This window comes from Trematomus bernacchii, unplaced genomic scaffold (assembly GCF_902827165.1).
Source record: "Trematomus bernacchii unplaced genomic scaffold, fTreBer1.1, whole genome shotgun sequence".
In the NCBI taxonomy this organism is placed as follows: Eukaryota; Metazoa; Chordata; class Actinopteri; order Perciformes; family Nototheniidae; genus Trematomus; species Trematomus bernacchii.
The window spans coordinates 14,930,995-14,954,757 of NW_022987828.1; the positions used below are offsets into that span (position 1 = coordinate 14,930,995).

General features: G+C 44.2%; 1 protein-coding gene across 3 annotated transcripts in view; it reads left to right on the plus strand.

Moving 5' to 3' along the window:
* Nucleotides 1-1,296: 1,296 nt before the first annotated feature.
* LOC117499564 (myelin and lymphocyte protein-like) overlaps nt 1,297-23,763 on the plus strand; it is a 26,588-nt gene continuing 4,121 nt past the window's right edge. Inside the window, exons 1-4 of one of the 3 annotated variants that reach the window (XM_034152025.1) lie at nt 1,302-1,456; nt 18,147-18,317; nt 19,176-19,350; nt 20,203-21,237. In XM_034152025.1, coding sequence (XP_034007916.1) covers nt 1,370-1,456; nt 18,147-18,317; nt 19,176-19,313 — 396 coding nt within the window. In that variant the 5' untranslated portion in view covers nt 1,302-1,369 and the 3' untranslated portion in view covers nt 19,314-19,350; nt 20,203-21,237. Of the gene's footprint in view, nt 1,457-18,146; nt 18,318-19,175; nt 19,351-20,202; nt 21,238-23,763 lie in introns of those variants that run through there. The other 2 variants (XM_034152024.1, XM_034152023.1) reach the window with 2 other exon arrangements.

Genomic DNA, 23,763 nt, shown 5'->3' on the forward strand with positions numbered 1-23,763 from the left:
AGCATCTCTTGCTCTGTTGAGAACACCTTCTTGGGTGTCCAGTAGCCTACTCTTTGGGGTGATTTTGATCCCTGATTCTCCAACCTCAGCCTCTTTTTATGGTGACATGGCATATATCATGGGACTTTGCCACTGCCCTGACTGATTTGCCCTCCTGAACTTCATTTGAGGCCCTCTGCAGCAGAGGAAGTGGCACTCCCCTGTCTGTCTTCCTCTTTCTGATATTTGGCATACTGTAAACACACGCACACACTTTACGTACAGTATTTTATTCTGTTTATTTTTACAGTGACAATGCACACCAATCAACAATATTGATCATTCGAGCAAATGAGCCATCATTGTAAATGTGCCATGTTACAACCGTCCTAGGTGGTCCGTGTTACAACCGTCCCAGGACCACCAGTCATGTTTTCACCCCCTGTGAACCTGCCTGATTGCTAGCTTGACCCATATTTAGCTAGTTATATTTTTAGCTTACAAAACAGTGATTCTAATAATACTAGTTTGGATTCCTAGACCTTTGACCTCAAGACAGTATCCAAAAAATACATCATATCATTTTTGTAAATTCAGAAACACACTTTTGCTGATAGCTCCTTTTTTTCACAGCGATCTTTCCATCTAACTGCGCATGTGCAGAGTGAGTTTCATCACTCTAGCTTGTTTGTGATTGGAGATATTGAAGGCCTTACAACTGCCCCGTGTTACAACTGCCCCGTGTTACAACTGCCCCGTGTTACAACTGTCCCTGGTCTCCCTACTTGTAAAAAAAAGTGTTGTAATTGTAAAAGAATATGTTGTACTTGTAAAACATATGCTGTATTGGTTTATGAAACATGATTTATTAGAAAAATGTAATGTGTTTGATAGATACGTTTTTTATTTGCAAAACTAAATGCATTAGTTTGGAAATGGTGTTTTGTATTTGCAAACCACATTGTGTTTGTTAGTGAATGATAAGGCATTTGGAAAACATGTAGTTTGTTTGTGGAGTTATGGCAGGAAATTAGAATCATACACACACCCACCCACCCACCCACACACACACACACGCACGCACGCACGCACGCACGCACGCACGCACGCACGCACGCACGCACACACACACACACACACACACACACACACACACACACACACACACCACAGACATCTTCCCTCTTGCACAAATAGAGCCAAAAAAAGAAGGCACCTGTCAAACTGTAAGTTTCGATCTGAGGAACGTGGAGTGGGGAGGAGACGTAGAGGAAAGTGTGGCAGGAAACATGGGGGTGGGGGTGGGGGGGGATGATGGCTTTAAAAAGGCAGAAATGATCAGGTTTCACATATCATTCTACAGGAAATCACACACACAGTGTTTGGGACTATGGCTTCCACCACCATGGGCGATGTTCTGCCTACAGGCGGCAGGGTCTTTACATCCATCCCCGACCTGTTCTTCATCCCTGAGTTTGTGAGTTTCCTATTTGATCATTGCAGGAGGATATATCTTTTTTGATGGCGGGGGGGGGGGGTATCTTCTCTTCAAAAGTGTTATATTTTTATGGATATGATGTACTTTTTTGCCACTAATAAATTAATATAACAGTTTTAAATGTTGTAGTTAGGGCAATATAGGTACTTGGTTGTATAGTACTGGAACATATAGTGTAAGATAATGGTTTTTTTTTATGTAAAAGGAAACTAAATATGAAAGAAATATAATGAAGTAGAAGTAAAAAGTTGTGGAAAATGGAAATAATGTATATAATAATGTACCACAAATGTGTACTCAAGTATAGTATTCGAGAGAGTATACTCTGTTTTATGCCATCACCCATGTCTTTTATTTATCTGTTACCTTTTTGCACATTTCCTCTATACCATTCTTAATTCGGGTCAGCACCATTTTATTATTACTTGCCGCCCTGTCTGCCCCCCCCCCCCCTCATTGCTTCTCTGTGTCGGATAGGAATCTGTGATGTCTTGTTTTGGACATCAGTGTTTAAAGAGTTGAGCAAACAGAGCAGAGTGACCAAACCTGTGAAGATTAGAGGATACAAGGATAAGCCGATAAAACCGGTTTCTGAGAGCCATGTCATTAAATAAACAGTTTTATACTGATTATTGCATTTGCATGGCACAGAGTCTGTCAACTCTTGGCAACTAGTTGGGTTGGTCCTTAGATTTGTTTCCATCTGAATTGAAAACCATAGTGCTGACAAACAGAGGTTGCCATAGCAATAGTAAAACAGGTTTTAGAAAAATAGGTCAAGTAACTCAATGTAACAAACAGCTCAAACTTCTTTGTGTTGGGCTTTTCATGCTTTTGTTTTGCATTCAAAAGTCAAGAAGTGACATGAAGTTGCTTAGAAACTCTTAAAACCTGCCATTCCCTAAATTTGTCATAAGGTGTGACTGTCCTTTGTGGATTAACATGAGTCAAAAGTAAATATTTTATTAAAGGACTATAACTCATCTGACTCTGTTATAGATCCCTTGCAGTTTCTGTTCAGGGAACTGAAGATTACATCAGTGTGAGGAGGTGGAAAACCAGCTTTAATTGCAGAGGTGTAAATCTAAACCAACCATCCACTCACATGGTTAACTTGCTGTCTCTGGTCTTTTTTTCTGGCTGCTGTCCAGTGCACCTTTTCATGAAATAACCTGCTGCTCAGGTATGGAAAGGTACTACTGGTAATGTTTGGGGTTGGCGCGGTAAAGTAACCCATCTCAGATATAAAAAGGGCGGGAAGGATACCTGACAGAGGGCGTTTTGAAGAAGCTGTCTGTTTCATTTTCACGGAAAGGAAACCGATGGAGCAATTTCAAGGTAACAAACCAGCCAGAGGATATTGACGAAATATGAGGCAATCCACACTCGGAACCCTATGCCTTCAGCAAGCACAGTTTCACAAGACATTTTTTATTATTTGAAATGTTGTGTGCCACATGAGTATATTTAAGCAATAGCTCACGACAGGCCGTGGTATATGGCCATTATATCACAGTTAAGGGGCGTGGTTCTAACCCTAACCCTAACCCTGAAGTGAGCTATTGCTTTTATAAAACGGTTACCAAGTGTGGCAATATGAATGAAAAATACACACTCTAATTGAAATAGTTGTTATGTAAGGGATAATGTGCAGCGACGCGGTCATTATGGGGAAAAGAACACCGACAGGCTGATTAGGAGCCCGGCGCGAAGCGGAGGTATCTGCATACCACGGCTAAGAACCAATCAGATTGCTTGATTTGACTTGTCCGTTTTATAATAATGTGTAACACTGGGAACATAGACAATACATGTATGTGTAGTTTGCAGTATAAACCTTGAAGCTGAGGTAAGATCATATGGGTTACTGCAGGTTAGGTTCAACCGATTTAAAGGTCCCCTATTATACTGTTTTTCATTACTTTATTATAGGTCTCAGATATATACAAAACATGTCTCTGAAGTGTTTGGCTCCAAATACCAAACAGATCATTGCAGCATCCCATAATCCCCTCTGTTTCAGCCCTGTTTCAAAAGTGCTGATTCTCTGTCTGTTACTTTAGATGAAAATAAGGAGCCCCTCCCCACGCCCCTCTGAGAGATATTTGGTTAAAAATAACACAATGCTGCTCTAGGAGGAGATTCAGGTGATAAGGTGGGGGGGGGGGGTACCTTGGTTGGTGATCAGTGTTGGGTGTAACGCGTTACAAAAGTAACGGAGTTACAGTAATAAACCTGGTATTTACCCTTCGGGGCTGCGCCAGCCGAGATGATGTGTGTGTGCGTAGTTTAACCTTTTCATATTTAAGTTTGTAGCAAGTAGAGGGCTGCTGCTGTGTGTGTGTTTGAGTGTGTTTGAGTGTGTGTGTGCGTGCGTGTGCATGTATTACATTTTGGAAGTAACTTGCCCATCACTGTTGGTGATTGGCTAATGGTTACACAAGCCAAAACATCGTTATGACATCATAAAGTGACACACGTCACACGTGTTTATGTATAAAAGACATGAAAAAGTGGATTTTGCATAATAGCTGACCTTTAAAGGGATACTCCACTGAACATCTACTTGACTCTAAAATGCTCACAATTTGGAAGCACATACTGTAGGGCTCTAAAAAAGTATTTTAGACAGCTTGGATTCATCCTTGAAATGGATGAATTAAGATAAACTGTATAAAGCGCTTAAGGCGGGGCCCTGCTCATTTTTATGAAAGTTGCTCAGTAAAAGCTGGCCTGACTCTTGAGAACAATAATCTTCTGCATTAAGCACCTGCATTTACTTAAACCTGCCTCCCAGTAGCTCCACCTCGCCTTGTCTCAGCTCAGTCAAATACATGGAGAAGCATTTAAAACCCTTTAGGACCTATTTATTTAAATAAGGGCTGTTCAAGTATTCATACTGTGGAGTAACCTTGTCTAACTATTGATAGAGTGATTAACAGACGTCTCTTTCCCAATGTAAGTCAATGGGAAAAAAAGGTCTTGTTGGGCCCAGTGGCGTCACGTGACTGACAAGCGATAGTTCAACCGTTTAGACAAAAAAAGGTTGCTTCAATGCATGGTTTATTTCCTGGTTTAGGAACAGACTTTGAATTCCAATGGCAACTAGAGATGGCAAATCCGGATCCTTTTACGGACTCAGGGTCTTCTGAGTCAGTCATTGAAGAGATCCGGATCATACGAGTCATTTGAGTCATATGAGTCAGCATCACCAAGACCGTAGAAATCCTATCGGTGAAACCGAAAAGTTGTTGCATTTCACGAGCATATTATTATTCCATATATTTTGTATATATATATATATATATATATATATATAATATCTGCATGTATATTTTCTATTTCGACATGTATATTTTATATTTTATATTTTATTTTTATTTCTATTCTTGTATATTTTATAGTTTTGTTTTATTGTAAAATGCCTTTTATGCTGCTGTAACAACAACAATTTCCCAATTTGGGATCAATAAAGTACTATCTATCTATCTATCTATTAAACTGACGTTATATTAACCTCCGCTACACAGTGTATTTTGCTTTAATAAAAAATGTTGATCACAAAAAAAAGGGTTATTTTGCGATTTGGCAAATCTGAGTCTGCTGTTGACTCGTGCATGAGGACGAGTCTGCTGGATCTCTGGATCTGCTGCTGGCTACGGCTCTGAGTCCGCACGAGTCTGCTCTGCTGTGTTTTGCACAGTGAGTCAGGATTTGCGAATCTGAGTCTGCTGTTGACTCGTGCATGACGACGAGTCTGCTGGATCTCTGGATCTGCTGCTGGCTACGGCTCTGAGTCCGCACGAGTCTGCTGTGTTTTGCACAGCGAGTCAGGATTTGCGAATCTGCGAATCTGCGAGTCTGCTGTTGACTCGTGCATAATATAGCGCGGGAGCCGGGTGCTGGAGGAGGGGCTATGCTCGTGCACATGACGAGTATGGATCTCTGGATCTGCTATGCTATTACGGTTAGGAGCCGTCGGCTCCTCTGAGTCCCCACGAGTCTGCAGGAAGTTTCACTGATTCGCGTCCCCTCCCCTGAGCCAAACGATCACTTCTGGCAGCTATCCTACTTGCTAAAGGGTAGGCAGATGGACTGGGGTACGTTGTAATGTGATTTTACATGTTATAAAGAGAGTAGCGAGTGACACAATTTATAGTTTTAATTTGTACGTCACATCAAGTGTGGGACTCAAGGACTCGGGTTAATGGAGAGGGGAGACTCGTCACGACCAGCTCATTTCTAGGATCCGGGTTAATGATCCGGATGAATCAGGACTCGCCCATCTCTAATGGCAACCAATAGTAACGTTGAATATATATTTAAAAAAAGCCACAAAACAAGCCACTACGCACTAACCAATCACTGATCTATACAGTATGTTCCAAAGTAATTTCTACACATAAGTAGCAAATGAAGCTATTAATTGCCAATGCAAGGGTTTTCAGAACATATAAACAATAGTATGAACATAAGAAATGAATCATGCTGCAGGAGGGATTTAAGAATTTTTCTTGTACTCATTTTAGAGTAAGTTTTTTAGTGGCGATTTAATAAGCTGAAGGCCAATTCCCTTTGACCTGGAAAAGAGTAAATATGAATACATAATGTTCCTCTGGTATGTCCTTAGATAAGACTGGAGTAATAGAGATAAAGCGAATGCAATATTTGCTGATAACACGATTGCTTAAGTTCAAGTTTGCATTAAGTATTGTTTTCATAGCATTGAACTGTGTTTGCTCACCTCTGTATTGACTTTCTTAATGTGCTTTGCTCGAGCACGATCAGAGACCAATGTTGCTTTCTATTGGTAAACCAGAACAGATAAAGCATTACTTTCAAAGTTGAAAGCACATTTTAAAACTATAAAGAATAGGAAAAGCTTTATACATCCACACATACATATTTCAAAGCTTTCCCTAATGTTAATTGGACAAACTCTGTTTAAACCATCATAACTTATTTTCAATTATATTCAAGATTGCAAACTTTCAAATATAACTTTCAAGCGTAATGTTAAACATCTAGAAATGTTCCCATCACGTCTCGTTTGAAAAAAATCAGTCCGTTAAGCAGCATTCAGTTTCAATACGGTTAGTGTTAGGAATAATATCACTCGACTCGCTCCAGCTTGGTCTTCAATATCAAGATACATGTATTTATTATCCTTGCAAAAATTGAAGTAGTCATCACATACAGAGCTGCGTGGGACAAATAGTTCCCAGAGTAGAGTCCTTAGGCGCTTTCACACTGGAGTACTTTTCCCAGGAATAGTTCCGATAGTTTCTGGGATTTTGCGTTCACACCAAAAAGATCTGGAACTAGAACTTTTTTTTGTGAACCTTTTCACCCCTTTTTAGTCCCTGCTAGAGAGCAGGGACTTTCCTGGGGAGAAAAAAGGTTCCCATTTCTGATTGGCTGGGCGAATTGCAAACCACGCCCCGCAAAACTTTTGTGAAGACTCCCAGCAGCTTCTACTGAAGCCAGTCCCCAACTCCGGGGACTTCCAGCCGGGGACTTCGGGTGGCAGTATACGCCGTGAAGTTGTTTGCGGCCTGCCAGTAAACCCAAAGCAGAAGAAGAAGAAGAAGAAGAAGAAGAAGAAGAAGAAGAAGAAGAAGAAGAAGAAGAAGAAGAAGAAGAAGAAGAAGAAGAAGAAGTGACGTCAGCGGCTCCCTCAGGGACTTATTCCAGTGTGAACGCGATTTACTAGATAGTTCCAGGAAATAAAAGTTCCAGGGAAAAGTTCCGGGAACTATTCCTGGGAAAAGTACTTGGTGTGAAAGCGCCTCTTGATATGATCACAAGAGAGGGTGTTACAGCCAACGTGATGCAGAATACCGGTTCAAAGCAGTATTCTGTGCTTAGTTCAGATTAGCTAAGGCCTGCGTAAGCAATAAACATGACAGTCATATGTCTATCTCCATAGGGGCTGAATCGTCATGTTAATCGTTGTCACATAGCTATCATATGCCTAAAACAGTGTGTCCTGGCGCTCTTCTATGTAATAATACATCCTGTCATGTACACAGCTACGTAGGGCCTTTGTTATCATGTGCTACTCTGATATTAGAAGACAACATTCAGTATTTTCCCAACAGAAAGGAAAACATGTCTTTGGGAATGGGAATTTGAAAGCAAATGTATATTCGAATATTCGACCCCCCAAAAAACGGTTAACCGGTTAACCGAAATGTAAATATCCTATAAAAAAAAAAAAAATTCAAATTCTTTTTTTTCAATAACTTTTGGAAATAAATAAATACATGTTCAAATAAGTATAGAAACCAAGTCGAATTTGTCAAATGTATTGAACTGGTGATCACAGTTTGACAGCTATAGGCCTACAGCTTTCATGTACGGAGGCGATTCACAATCAGGCCAGCTGTAGAGAAGACCCTCTCAGCTGGAACGGAGGTTGCGGGTATAGCAAGGTATAGTATGTATATATATAAGTTTAATTTGGCATAGTTTGCACTCTACACCGCACTCACTAACCTGGTCGAAATATTTCCACACATTACTCCTTTTTGACGCCATGTCAAGACTCTTCTTAGAGTGTAAATTATTACCGGACTACGACTGGTAAAATATGTTGAAGACCGGCAAAACTAAATCTCTCTTGTCAAAATGTCTATACTTTGCCGCCATACACGGTTGCCAAGCAGTGCTTATTGTTGTTTAGGCTGGCCACTCATGTGTCGCGAGTGTTGACAGGGGGCGGGGGAGCACGCTCATGAACTGTTAGCGCCGGAACCTCGCAACGGCTGCGGAGCGCATTTGCGCCGCATTTGGGCATAAGATGAGGTTTGAGTCTGCGTGGGCAGCAGCCATATCATTAGCTAGAACTAGCTAGATCTGATGGATTTGGACATAAACGCGAGTGAAGTACCGGACGCGAGAGAGAGAGATCAGCACCTGCAGCTCTGCCCGCTGTGAGGGACCGGTGAGCGGAACAAAACACACCTTTAGACGTCACCTAACACATTTAGCTATGGCACTGTCGTATACATTGAATTATTCAATTTGATAATATGTAATCAACTTAGGCATCCCTCCCAAAAAAAAAATGAATAAAAATATTCATAACTCATATTCGAATACCTGAATAATTATTCGAATACCTGAATAATTTCGAATATTCGAATATTCGATTAATCGTTCCCATCCCTAGTGCAGACCCCAACAACTTTAATAACTTTCGTCTCATATCTAATCTACCATTTCTCTAAAAAATCCTGGAAAAAACGGTTGCATCCCAGATCCATACCCACTTGTCTGACAATAACCTGTACGAACAATTTCAATCTGGTTTCCGCCCCCATCACAGCACAGAAACAGCACTGGTGAAAATCACTAACGACCTCCTCATGGCAGCTGACTCCGGACTATTAACTATCCTCATCCTCCTTGATCTTAGTGCAGCTTTTGACACCATTTCCCACAGCATCCTCATTGACAGACTGACCTCCATCGGGATCACTGACACACCCCTCCTCTGGTTTAAATCATATCTCTCTGGCCGCAATCAGTTCATCCAACTCAAAACCTTCAAATCACAGCCATTTCCAGTCACGACCGGTGTTCCCCAGGGCTCTGTCCTGGGGCCTCTTCTTTTTATCATCTATTTACTTCCTCTTGGCAATATCTTCCGTAAACACAACATCCACTTTCATTGCTACGCGGATGACACCCAGCTCTACTTTTCCTCCAAACCAACCACCATCCTCCCTCCATCCTCCCTGTCTGACTGCTTACAGGACATAAAATCCTGGTTTTCCTCTAACTTTCTCAAACTTAACGACAATAAAACAGAGGTTCTCCTCATTGGCACAAAATCCACCCTAACCAAACCTGACAGTTTCTCAATTACAATAGACAACTCTTCAGTCTCCCCCTCCCCTCAGGTTAAGAGTCTGGGTGTCATCCTCGACGGCACACTTTCATTCAAATCTCACATCAGTAATATCACTCGGTCTGCCTATTTCCATCTACGCAACATCAACCGCCTCCGCCCGTCCCTTAACCCTAAGACCACCGCCATTCTTGTTCACACCCTGGTCACTTCCCGCATCAACTACTGCAACTCCCTTCTCTTTGGTCTCCCTCTCAAATCCATCCACAGACTTCAACTGGTTCAGAACTCTGCCGCCCGCATCATCACCAGAACCCCCTCCATTAACCACATCACTCCTGTTCTTCAGCAACTTCACTGGCTCCCCGTCAAATCCCGTATCGTTTTTAAGATTCTGCTCCTCGCCTTTAAGGCCATCTATAACCTCACTCCTCTGTACCTCTCCGACCTCCTGCACATCAACACACCCATCCGCACACTCAGGTCTTCTGCTTCCCTCAACCTCACTGCACCCCCCTTCCGTTTAACCACCATGGGGTCCAGAGCCTTCAGCTGTTCTGCACCCCGCCTCTGGAACTCCCTCCCACCTGACATCCGCAACACGGACTCTCTCCCCATTTTCAAATCACGCCTCAAAACATATCTCTTCACACTCGCATATCCACCCTGATCATTATCCATCACACATCCTCTGTTTTTATTTGGTTATTTGATTGATTGATTTATATACTGCATTGTCTTGTTTATGTTTCTTATGCTGGTGTTATCTATTGTGTATCTTGTTTTTTATGTATTTGTACAGCGACCTTGAGAGCCTTGAAAGGCGCCTATATAAAATAAATGAATTATTATTATTATTATTATTATTATTATTAACAGACCGTTAAAGGTGTGTCAGTTGTTGAATTGCTAAATTCTAATATTGTGCATGTCTATGCTTGCTAATAGAGACCTGTATTTCACTTTTGTTTTAAACAATTGGTTTGGCATCCATTGTGTTAACTCGTGGCGCACGACATGTCTTGTGAATTCTCCGGCCGAAGCTCCAAATAAACCATCAGCGTTTGCCATCAAAGTTCCTGCTCTCCTCGTGTCTCTCTGAGTTTCGTCTCCATTGCTTCATAAGTTTCCATGACAAGTCCCTGTTTTAATTGTGCCACAAAATCATTCAGTTTTATTGCAAAATAATAGATAAAGTACGATGGCCAACACGCCTCATGGGCCCAAAACGGGGGGTTACGTATTGTAACCCTAGTTATATAAACACAGGCGGAGCCCTCTACTGGACTCTATGGGTACTACCTTATCCCGCGTGCATTCTCCCACTGAGACTTCTATAGACGTAGCCGGCCCAGGGCGGGCTTACCTGAATGCGCGCGCATCACACCGTATAAAAGGAGGCCTCGCCTCCTGACTATCATCCTATACCTCTCTTCAGCGAGCGGAATAGAACAGACAGTGCCCTGAGTAGAGGGCTCCGCCTGTGTTTATATAACTAGGGTTACAATACGTAACCCCCCGTTATATCTCTCACAGGCTCCGCCCTCTACTGGACTCTATGGGTACAGTGGGTGGAGCCCTGATGTATACGCGCACTGTCGTCCAACACCATTCCACCCTACTGCCCCTGACCGGCTTTTCTGGTCAGCAGCTGCTGCCCCCCCCTCTCCTTTAACCCGGTTGTGACCGAGGAGAAATCTGGGCTGCGGCTGACAGAGCACACCCTGCTGCGCTTACCTCGCAGAAAGTGTGCTCAAAAGCCTTCCTGAATCCCTAAGGATAACAGGGAGAGCGCCAGCACCCATGCCTCACACTCAAGCACTGACCCCGTGCAGAGTGTGAGAGGACTAAAAATGTGGGGGGGCTATCCCCCTCCTGCCGAGAGGCAGTAAGCCGTAACGGGCCAGCGCGCCCCCTGCCTATCCCGGTACCCTCAGAGGGCCCAGGAAAGGTGAAGGCGCATCACGTCCGGGGAGGGGGTCAGATGCCAACTGACCCACAACCCCCCCCCCCTACAAATCCTGTGTTGCCCCAGCAAGCACAGACGAGGAGAAACAGCCAGACATGTCCAAGAGATAAAACCTTATAAAGGGGCCTGGCGTCGACCAAGACGCCGCTGTGCATAAATCCTCCACACTGTTGAATAAGGCTGTTGACACAGCTACAGCCCGTGTGGAGTGCGCACGAATCCCCGTGGGGCAGGCTCTCCCTGCCTGTCCGTAGGCATGTGCAATGCACTCGCAGAGCCAGCCTGCCAGGCGTTTCCTGGACAGAGCTTTCCCGATCACCCCGCCCCCGAAGCACACGAACAGCTGTTCGGTGCGTCTAAGGGCAGCCATGTGCTCCACATAACATGCTAGCGCACGCACCGGGCAGAGGAGGTGCAGTTTAGCTTCTCTGGCCCCCCATGGTGGGGGAGACTAAAACCCCCTAACTGAATAGCCCTCGACCTGAACGCACTCCTTAGGTCTTTAGGCACAAAGGAGGGGTTCGGTCTAAGTGTTGCGCCGCTCCGGCCACCCCGAACTAGTAAACAACTCGGGTGCACCGACAGAGCAGTTAACTCGGACACTCTTTTGGCTGACGTTAAGGCAAGAAGCAAAGCTGTTTTCCACGACAATGCTTTCAGAGGGGAGAGCTCCAGAGGCTCAATGGTCCCGAGGCCAGAGCCTCGAGCACTAGGGGCAGGTCCCACTGCGGGGTGGAGACGTGCACTACAGGGCGCAGTCTCCTAACCCCCTGTAAAAACCGCAACATCAGTGGTTGATTAAAGGCTGACCTGCCACCAAAATCCCTCATGACAGGACGAGATGGCTGCTGCATACACTTTCACCGTGGAATGCGCCAGCCCTCTGTCCACCAGTAAGTGTAAGAAGGATAAAATAGAGCCCAACTCACAAGATAGGGGCTCTATTCCCCGCTCCTCACACCAATGCTGGAATCTCAGCCACTTCGGCCTGTAACAGGCTGTGGTGGATTCTGCTCTAGCTGCCTGGATAGACTGAATAACGCTGTCAGACAATCCACCCTGTCTCAGCCTGTCCCTCTCAGGAGCCAAGCCTGAAGAGGACGGCCCAGAGTGGGTAACGCCCCGATTGCACCTGCCCCTTGAGACATCGCCCCCCAGAACTGGGGGATTGCCCAGGGCTAGCCCACCTTCATCTGTGTCATTTCTGAGTACCACGGAGCCCCGACGCGATTCGGTGCTACCAGAATGACTGCCAGACGTTCTCGCCAGCGATAGCATGCGGCTAAGCTGGACTCTCGGCTAAGCTGGACTCTCTCCTCCTCTAGGCGGCTGAAGCGCTGGGTGACCGAGGAGACCGACCCAAAGAGCCCCTCCGTGGACACGGGGGCTCCGAGGAGATCTTCTCGGTCCTTCTTAGATAGGGCCGTGAGCCCTGGCCACACGTGACGAGACGCCACTGTGGCCAGGGAAATCATCTGCTCTGCTGCGGTGGCCACGCCATAAATCAGATTACTCATCTGACTAACAGCGTGGTCCGAATAATCGCTCTCGTCCTGAGACGGGAGGGCGGGGGCGTCTGCCCGAGGGTGATCAGGAAGACGCCAACACGCCAAGATTGTCGGCCGCAGCCGCCATCTGCGTACCGAGCTTGAACAACTCATCCAGATATTCCAGGTGTCTCGGTCCCGGGGCAGCGGGGCAGAGGACGTTTACCCTCCGCCCAACCAGCCGCGGAAGCAGATGAGCCGCCAGGCTCTCATTGAGGGGGGGGGCACACCTGGACATGTCGTGTCCGAGTGATCCACCACCTTAACGATACCCGCCATGGCGGCTATCGGGCCTTCGTTTTAAATGGCTGCTGCCATGTCGCCTCCACACACCGCCATACCTCTGGCAGCTGGGGCGAAACGAAGGTCGGCTGCGCCGGACGCACCGGGCCGTAAATCTCAGGAGGTTTACAGGCCTCGTGGCAGCGGTGGGGGGAGCGGTAAGCCTACAAGCTCCGCCGCCAGAGTCATCACCGCCGGGAAATCGATCCGCGCAGACCTGAGAGTTGGACCTCCGGTCAGCGAGGCGTCCTCCTCGTCCCCCATCAGAAGAACCGGGAGACGTCACCTCGCTCCCCGAATCGCCTACGTCCACGACGTCGAGCTCCAGATCCACCGACTCCTCCTGCGGGGTAGCCCTCGCCAGGAAGTGCTGCCAACGATGCTCTCGTGTGAGCCGCGGGATCATCTGGCAGTCTGGGCATGTCAGCGTCGGGCCCATATTACCCACCGTGTGGTCAGGCCCCAAGGACGTGAAGTAGAAGGGTAATTAGATTCGGGCATTTCGGGTAGGTCCTACACTTTACTCTCTTTTTCTCAATCGTCTCGAAGCTCGTGGAATCACTTCCGCTGCTGAAGAAAAAAAGGATGATAGTCAGGAGACGAGGCCTCCTTTTATACGGTGTGATGCGCGCGCATTCAGGTAGGCCCGCCCTGGGCCGGCTACGTCTATAGAAGTCTGAGTGGGAGAATGCACGCGGGATAAGGTAGTACCCATAGAGTCCAGTAGAGGGCGGAGCCTGTGAGAGATATAACACTTCCATTATGAGTAACAATCAACAACTTACTGGAACATGCCCAGTGTTTACTAAAAGCTCTGCATAAACGAAATATATATCAAATAGAAAATGCGGAATGAATCTCAAAACACATCGGAAATGGGGACACTAAAAAGTGAAGCACACAGCTGGGACTGTAGTGCTTGTTGATGGTCGGGGAGAATAACATTTGCATCGTTTCTGAAACTGCAGCATGTTTCCCCTAATGGAAATAGTTTGGGCCGTTGTAAGGCATTTGCACCTGTCGGCCACCATATTAAAGTGGACCTATCATGCTATATTTGAAACATATATTGTAGGGCCATACCTATATAAAACATGTCTGTGAAGTTTTTTTTTCAAAATACCAAACAGATCCCCCATTGTAGCCATCCCTCATACTGCTCAAACCCCTCTTTTGCAGCCCTGTTAGAGAAACGTGGATTTTGGGTCCTGAGCTTGAAAAAAAAAAGAAGAGGGGGCAGAGCTAATGCCTGATCAGAATTCTACCGGAGATAAAGTTAAATTTGGTTGTGATAAAACGCCATCCTGTTTAAACCACATCAAGGATTAGAAATACAAATGAGAGAGTGTGTCTATTTGTGCGTGTGTGTGTGTGTGTGTGTGTGCGTGCGTGCGTGCGTGCGTGCATGCGTGTGTGTGTGTGTGTGTTAAAGTGCTAACTATTAGATCCTGTTTTTTTGCATCTGATAATCCCACACTGAGGCTTATCTCTTTACATTTGAAAATCTCTGGCCCTCCCACCAGCGTTTTTGCATTCCACCTACTCGGTTTGTATTTGGTTATTTAAAGAAAATCAATGAGTCTGGAAGAATCTGCACAATCAAGCTGTGTTGGCCTACGTTTAAGGGGCTTTTCAGTTACAGGCTGGCATACATTTAAATAGGAAATAAAGCAATACAAGAAACACTGGCAATCTTATTTAAAAGATAAAACATGGCGTATATCGGCACTCATTTATGTCCGGTTGAAGCTGCTTTCACCTGCCGTCCAAAGGTTTGTGTGGAAATGATTTTGCTTTGTCATCTTGACAAACAACCTGTACAGTGTGTGTGTGTGTGTGTGTGTGTGTGTGTGTGTGTGTGTGTGTGTGTGTGTGTGTGTGTGTGTGTGTGTGTGTGTGTGTGTGTGTGTGTGTGTGTGTGTGTGTGTGTGTCGGGCAATCACCTAGGATCAAGTTGTATCATAAGCAGTAAATAATACATTTTTTAAGTAGAAAGAGTACTTTTACGGCCCGTCCACACAGCGGCGTGCGTTGAAGCTTGCTCCATTTTTTGGAATATGAGGAAATGACCTGCGGTGTGTCTCTCCCAGCATACACGCGGTTTGATTGGCTAGCGCTTGTACTGGCAGATTTGCATAAACGGGATTTGATTGGCTGACGCTTCCACCGAAGCTTCAGAAGCTTCAAAAGTTGAACATTTCTCAACTTTTGCAGCGAGCCACGCCAGCAAAGCTCCGCTTCGCTTCCCTCAATGCAGTTCGGTCACCCCATTCAAGTGAATGGTGAAGCTTTCAACGCACGCCGCTGTGTGGACGGGCCGTTAGTGATAAACAGACAGATAATTTCCACCTAAATCGAGAACTTTAAAGTGGGTTCAGATATTTGTTTTGCTCTCAGGCCGACAACATTACTGTTTTGTTCTTTATCACTGACAGATAGACTCAAAAGACTAGCAGGTGAATAAAGTGAAGCATTTAGCTACTAGAAATATTTCCCCTCACGTGTTGATAGGGACCAAAAACAGAGCCAACAGATAGTGAATATTCACCTGTATTGATCAGAAGCCCAGAGACACAACTCCAACAGTTAGATATCGTGCTACATAACGCATGGAAGTATAAAACAGTTTGCTTTACCAACTTCAAAGCTTATGATATGTAAATGTTGTAGTGATCACTAATTAACGGGGTTACATAATTCAATCAAGGAACTACAGGTTGGGGGTATTGTTTCCGCACGGACACATATGTTGACGGTACCTCCGGGGTATATACTGTGTCCTCCTCCCTTTCGCTTTCTCTTCTCTTCCCGGGCTGCGACCCGACAGCATGTCCATTTCTGCTGCTCAATAAAGCCAGATTTGCACCTTCGATGCACCGCCTCCGACTCCCTTCTCTCGGCACTACATTGGTGACCCTGACATAAGTCTCGCGAAGGATCCGAGACTGAACCGAACACGGCAAAAAGCGCAGCTTTTCTCGAAATGCCGGAGATTCTTGGAGACGTCCGTGGCTGCCATGTGCACACAGACTGAGGCTCGGTGCGCCCCACGGAATGGCTGAGGACGTCGCTCGCCATTCCCGCGACCTGCTAGGTATGGAGGAACCCGACTTCTACCTCGTGGAGCTGTTTCTTCGGGACATGTGGCTGCATGTCCAGGCTGCTCTAGCTAACACGGCTAGTGTTGGGCCCCGCGCTTTGGCCGAAGAAGCTAGCTGGTTCTTCCTGGCCGCCCGGCGATTTACCCCTGAGGTGCTTGCCACTACACGCTGCAGCACCTTCCCTGGTGGGGGCACGCCGCCTAGCATGGGCTCCGGGGACGACGACGACGTTGACGACAGCGACTAACGGCCGTCGAGAACGGCTAGCCACGACTGCTAACGGCTAGCAGCTACCAACGGCTAACGACAGCTAGCCACGACAGCTGACGGCTAGCAGCTACCAACGGCTAACGACGACAGCTAGCAACGGCTGACGACGACAGCTAACGACTAGCAGCTAGCGGCTATCGACATCCGACTGTTTTTTTTTTTGTGGTGCCGGAGAGGAGGTTCGATCAAGTCTGGTCAGCCTCGTGTGGATCCTCTCGCAACTTCGCCCATCTGTTTTTGATCGTGGACAGGACGACCCTTTTGAGTTTTTTTCCGGGTGCCTGAGAGGAGGTTCGGCCTCGTGTGGACCTTCTCGCTTTTTCGCCACCTCGACGGCGGCTTCGAACGTCGCCCATGCCTTCATCGGCCCGTGGGTGGCGCGCTTCGGGATACTGTCTGGCCTCTTCCCTCACCTCGGCGGTTTCGGACGTCGCCCATGCCTTCATCGGCCCGTGAGTGGCGCGCTTCGGGACCCTGCCTGGCCTCACCTCTAACCGCGGCTCACGGTTCGCCTTGACGGCGGCTTCGGGCGGCGCCCCGTCTGGTCTCTCCCCTGTCCACGGCTCCCTCCTCCCGGGGACACGGCTCCCTCCTCCCGAGGACTTCGTACCCGCCGCCGCTGTGCCTTCGCCTGCGGCCGGGCAGCGCTCCTCCCTGCTGGGGACCACCGGGATGTTCACGCCTGTCCCCACGTCGCAACACATCGACCCTGCTTTCTGCGGCCCCCTGACGACGGCCCGTTCCGGCCCGCCCCCCACCCCCCGGTGGGGATGCCCTCGCCCTCGTTAGGGCCCCTACCCTCTCCTGCGGCCCCCTTCCGACGGCCCGTTCCATGGCCCGGCCCTCGCCGGCGGCCCCGCCCTCCTCGGCCCCTGTGGTGCTTCCTCCCGGACGCGAGGATTGTGTCCATGGTTGAATTCTGGGGGAGCTTGTGTAGTGATCACTAATTAACGGGGTTACATAATTCAATCAAGGAACTACAGGTTGGGGGTATTGTTTCCACACGGACACATATGTTGACGGTACCTCCGGAGTATATACTGTGTCCTCCTCCCTTTCGCTTTCTCTTCTCTTCCCGGGCTGCGACCCGACAGCATGTCCATTTCTGCTGCTCAATAAAGCCAGATTTGCACCTTCGATGCACCGCCTCCGACTCCCTTCTCTCGGCACTACAATGTTCTGTTAACAGGGTTTTTCTGCTGCCCCCAAGTGGCCAAAAAAGATATAGTTTTTTATTATTTTATTTTTTATTTGCATTTTAAGAAAATATTCACAAAGCATACATAACAAAAATAAACACATCTAGGTACATAGATTAACTACATAACAGATGACAAGTAGGAAAATAAATACTAAAATAATAGTAATAATAATAATATTGCAAATAAAAGAATGTATACTATACTCAGGTATATATTAATTATATTGTTCTATACTCGACCCATTTTCCCCAATTTAGTAAACTCACAATGGAATAACTTAGTAAATGAAATCTATGTAATGGAGAAAACTGAGAATTAGAAACCAAATGCAAAAATAATTTAAGGCAGTTTAATGCAGATGCAACATTGTAATTTGAAAATGTGTTGTGTTACTGTCCTGTAAGAACAAAGCTGTAAAATGCCCCCCCTGTGTGACCCTGCAGGTGTTCGGAGGTCTGGTTTGGATGCTGGTGGCATCGGCTGGGTTTGAACCTGTTGTCGTGAATGTGATGGGCTGGGTGATGTTCGTGTCCGTCTTCTGCTTCGTGATGACGACACTCTGGTTCTTCATCTTCCTCTGTGGAGCCAATCGGAGCAGCAGCTGGCCCGCCCTGGTTAGACACGCCCCTCACCAGCTAATTGGCTAATTCAAATACATGGTGGTTCAAGAGTCTGATAAGAAATTAATTAGCATTTTACCTTGTCCTAAAGGCAACGTTATTTTTTATTGTGTTTGTGGTTGGATGCCTTAGATAAAATCTGTTTTTAACACCAGCTGAAGATATTTAAGTAAAATCCTAAGTGTCCGAAGCTTCTATGTGTAATTGTAATGGCGGTTGCAAACAAGCGTCAAAATGGGACTAATAAAACGTCATCAGGGCAAACACAAGTCCATCTTTGGTGGTGATGAGTAGCCAATAGACCAGGATGTAGTTACTTTATAGCTTTACGTTAGCTTTTTACTTCTGGTAATTGCATATGTCTAAAAAAATCACAAAGTGGTGTTAATATGTGAAGATTATCCTGCTGAACAAAACATTTAAATATCATAAACATCTGTTTGCCACAGAGGTAATTTTCTCCAATATTTGGAAATCAAATGAAAAAATCCCATTGCTTTTTGTCGAGGGAGCCATTTCAACGCTTACTTGCAGGTCTCCCTTAAAACATACGACATCCATATTGGCAGTAGATAGATTTATGCTTTAAAACCCTTTAATTGCTAGACCCAGAGAAAAGCAATGGAATTTTTTTTTCTTTGCATTACATTTTTTGCACCTAGATTCTAGAGGTTGTTTTGTGCATAACATGTCAGCTAAATCAGATGGACTTAAACTTTTTTATTTATTTTTCAACAAGATATCAAGCCACAAAATGTGCACAACCAAATGGTGGCGCTGGCTGTTAAAGGGTTAACTTCATACCTTCATCAACATGTCTCCCAACTTTTCCTTCTCGCTGTTTCTTTTCAGGATGTGGGTTATCATTTTGTTGCGACGGTGTTCTACCTTAGTGCGTCAGTGGCGCTGGCCTTCATCACGGTCCTGGTGGGCCAGGGTTTTAGCAGCATTAGCGCCTGTGCCGGGGGTGGACCCAGATTTGCTCTTTGAACATCGCAAGTTCTACAAGCTGCACATTGCTGCAGTGGTATGTCAAACAATCAGAAACACACACAAGCACGCATGTACACGCACACACGCACGCATGTACACGCACACACGCACGCACTCACACACACATACAGACTTCTTACATTTACTGTACTATTCTGATAACTGCAAGTTAATAAAGATACAACTCTGGGGATCATAACATGTTTTCAGCATTTTGTGATGATTCCAACTTTACTTTAGCTTTTTTTTTTTTAAGTGATAAAGTTTGTGATTGATAATATTAGTTTTTACAAAGTAACTCCATACGTTAGTTATGTAAATGCTTTATTCCAGTGTCACTCCAGTTTTAAGGTGGGATTTTCAGTATCATATACAATGTATTCTGTATGTTTCAGCTTTTCTGTGAAGCTCTTTTTTTAATTGTTTTATCTTTCAATCAATTGGGAAATAATCTACATGCATCTTTTTATATAACCTTTTTATCCATATAGCTCCAAAATTCATTTTACATCTCCACTAGAATAAAAACATACAATATGAGCCTGAAAAAAAGCAATACAGGTCCACTTCAAATCAAAATGCATCTTAGTAGATATTGTTTAAAGGTCCCCTAACACAATGGTGCTCTAGGAGGAGATTCAGGTGATAAGGTGGGGGGGGGGGGGGGTTACCTTGGTTGGTTATTGGCTAATGGTTACCTTTAAAACAGTGTGTTGACATAACTTAATTCTACTACAATTTGACAATGATTTGACTTTGTTTCTCTTTGTGTGTGTGTGTGTGTGTGTGTGTGTGTGTGTGTGTGTGTGTGTGTGTGTGTGTGTGTGTGTGTCTGTGTGTGTGTGTGTGTGTGTGTGTGTGTGTGTGTGTGTGTGTGTGTTTCCAGGTGATGTCCTATTTGGCCACTCTTTTCTACTTCATCCATACCATTTTCTCTGCCATTCGATGGAAGAGGTCCTAAAGAAACCAAATAACCAGCTGACCTGTCATTGGAGGAAAAACAGAATTACTTTTTTGTTGTTGTTGTGTCTCTTAATTTCAAGGTCAACATGAGTTACTTTAAAAGAAAACAACTAAATGCCAAATATCAAATGAAGGACTGAAAGGTAAACAACCAGAATATTGCTAAATGTTATTTGTTTATTGGTCTCGTTATCAAAAATTCTGCCCAAAAATTATTATTAAAAAATATATAATTACCCCACAATTCTATAATCAGTATGGCAGCAGTTTCATCAGAAGGTAAAGAAGACTGAAAAGTTAAAATATGTTTGCAAAACAAAAAGATATATATAATATATTACAAAAAAACAGTAGTATAAGGTAAATGTGTGTCAATAACTAATTCAACCAAAGATGTAATAACATTTCCAGGAGCAGGATATACATTATGATATTTTTCAAGTTCAGAACACATTTCTTTTCATCGCTCTGGAAAATTTGAATAAAGTGTCGTTGGCTTTATGTGGTTTTGCTGTACAGGTAAAAGGACCAATGACCCCCCCGAACTTATGGTGTAAGACAAAGTATTTGACTTTTCACAATCGTCAGGCAGTAAACATTTCTACAAACCAAACTGTCATTAAAACATTTCATCCACATTTAATAGCAGATCTTAGCACATTTAAAATGCTTGTACTGATAAAAACCTGAAACCTTGAATATTTAAAACTTGTTCTCCATCTTGTTTTCTCCATGTTTACAATGAGCAAAAGCTTAATGTATAATAGATAAACTCTCCTCCGTACCCCCTTTTTTTAAATTACATTTTGATACAAGTTTTTTCTTTTCTTTCTGTTTAGATATACAGTATGTTTGGATGTTTCCACATGATTTATCATTTGAATTTGAATGAAAATTATTTCACTTTACAGGTGTCTTTCTATGTGAAATCTTTGAAAATAAATTTATTGGACATTAATCCTGGCTTCCCTGTTTTTCCTTTTAACTTCTCCATGATAAGGAAACACATTGTCATTAAATACCATGAGCACCATTACCTTTCTGCTCCATGAAACATCGCTTGAACGTCAAATTAGCCAGCCATTTTTATTTGTATAACATTGAGGAAAAATAGCAAGTGATTACAACATGTTTCAGCCTCAATTTTATCACATTTATGTGCCAGCGTAAATAATCTCTGAGGGCTCTGAGGGCTTCTAATTTTGAATGTTATATGTATATATACACTCCAAATGTTACTCTTGCAGGCTTACTACTTTTCTGTATAGATTATTTAGTTTGACAGCTTAATAATATTTACGTTTTTGTCTTCAGGAAATACTTTACTAAACTAAACTAACATGAACATGACAATCACAAACACTTAATATTTAACATATTTGACAGGACACTACAACTATTTCCTCTACTCCTTTTTTTTGTTTGCAACGTGTTTAACAAATAAAATACCCACCAAAAAGTAACATTTATTTGATGAGTTCTTTATTTTTAGCTGTTATTAATATGTACAGAAGATTATATCACTAATTATATCACTAATTGGTATTTTGAGATATCATTTTTCTGTTCTTCACTCTCTTGTAAAGATAGTAGCAGCAGAGTGTTTACAGGCATTTCCTGCACAGTACAATCATCAGATAGTAATGTTGCATAACCCCCCAGGTTGGGAACCACTGTGATAGTGAGTGTGTACGTGTACATTTGTGAGAAAATCCTCAACACGACCACGGCGGAATATATATATTTTTTGTAGTCGTAGAAAAAAAATGTTGTAGCCTACTCGTAAAACATATGCTGTATTTGTTTATGAAACATGATTTATTAGAAAAATGTAATGTGTTTGATAGATACGTTTTTTATTTGCAAAACTAAATGCATTAGTTTGGAAATGGTGTTTAGTATTTCCGAACCACATTGTGTTTGTTAGTGAATGATAAGGCATTTGGAAAACATGTTTAGTTTGTGGAGTTATGGCAGGAAATTAGCTCCATACACACACACACACACACACACACACACACACACACACACACACACACACACACACACACACACACACACACACACACACACACACACACACACACACACACACACACACACACACACACACACCACAGACATCTTCGTGGAGTGGGGGAGGAGACATAGAGGGAGGTGTGGCAGGTAACATGGGGGTGGGGGGGGATGATGGCTTTAAAAAGGCAGAAATAAAAGGTTTCGCATATCATTCTACAGGAACTCACACACACACTCACAGTGTTTGGGACTATAGTTTCTACCACCATGGGTGATGTTCTGCCTACAGGCGGCAGGGTCTTTACATCCATCCCCGACCTGTTCTTCATCCCTGAGTTTGTGAGTTTCCTATTTGTTCATTGCAGAAGGATATGTCTTTTTTTGATGGCGAGGGGGTAACCTCTTTTACCTTAGTCTCTCTACTTACCCATCTGTGTGGTAGACTTATGGCGCTTTTCCACTGCAGGACCTAGCACGGCTTAGTACGGTATGGTTAGGCGTTGGTAGGCCAGGCTCACTTTATGCTGCGTTTCCATTACAGTTTAGAACTAGGGTAGTAACTATAGTAACGCAGTGTAGGCGGGGCGATCGGCTTTTCGGCGGGCGGAGAGACGCTGCGTAAAACTGCCGTGACGTCATCTTCAATGCGAACCACAAAACCAAAACATCAGCCGTTAGTTGTTAGCACTCAGAGACACAGCTCCTCATTTCTGTTCAGAAACTAGACAAAAGTTAAACAAGTACAAACCACAGACTGTCTGTGTCATGGCGAAAACAGTCGCTGGTTTATTCATGTCTGTATAGGCCGTTGTTGTGAGTGTGGACGGTCGGAGCATATACTGCGTTAGCTTAGCTGATCTCCATTCAGAAAACACGCATTTTAAAAGGTTTTTCGCCTGCCGTCTGTCTGCAGACTTGTCAAAGCATTAATTCATGGTTTTTACTAACCGGTATCAGTATGTTGTTACTTCGGCATAATTTTGAAACGTGTATTACAATTAAATCACGGTAAAATATGTTAATTTTCTCTCTGACCATTCAGCAGTGGGGGGTGTTTACGTCACTAATTTAGCATATTCAGCCCGGTTGTTGGCCCGGTAAGAACCTTGATTTTGGAGGGCCAGAAAAAAGGTGAAAAAGTACACCTAGTGGAAAAGCAAACATTTATTGGGTAAAAGTAATAATAACACAGTGTAAAAATAATCAAGTAAAATGACTGTATTCAAAATGTTACTTAGGTAATAGTACAAAAGTATTATCAGCAAAATTCTCTTAAAACATAAAAAGTAAAAGTATCCAAAATCAAAAAGCTCTTCAAAAGTGTTATATTTTTATGGAATAATATATATGTTTTTGCCACTAATAAATAAACATAACAGTTTTAAATGTTATGGAGCCAAATAAAAAATGCTGAATGAATCTCAAAACACATCGGAAATGGGGACACTAAAAAGTGAAGCACACA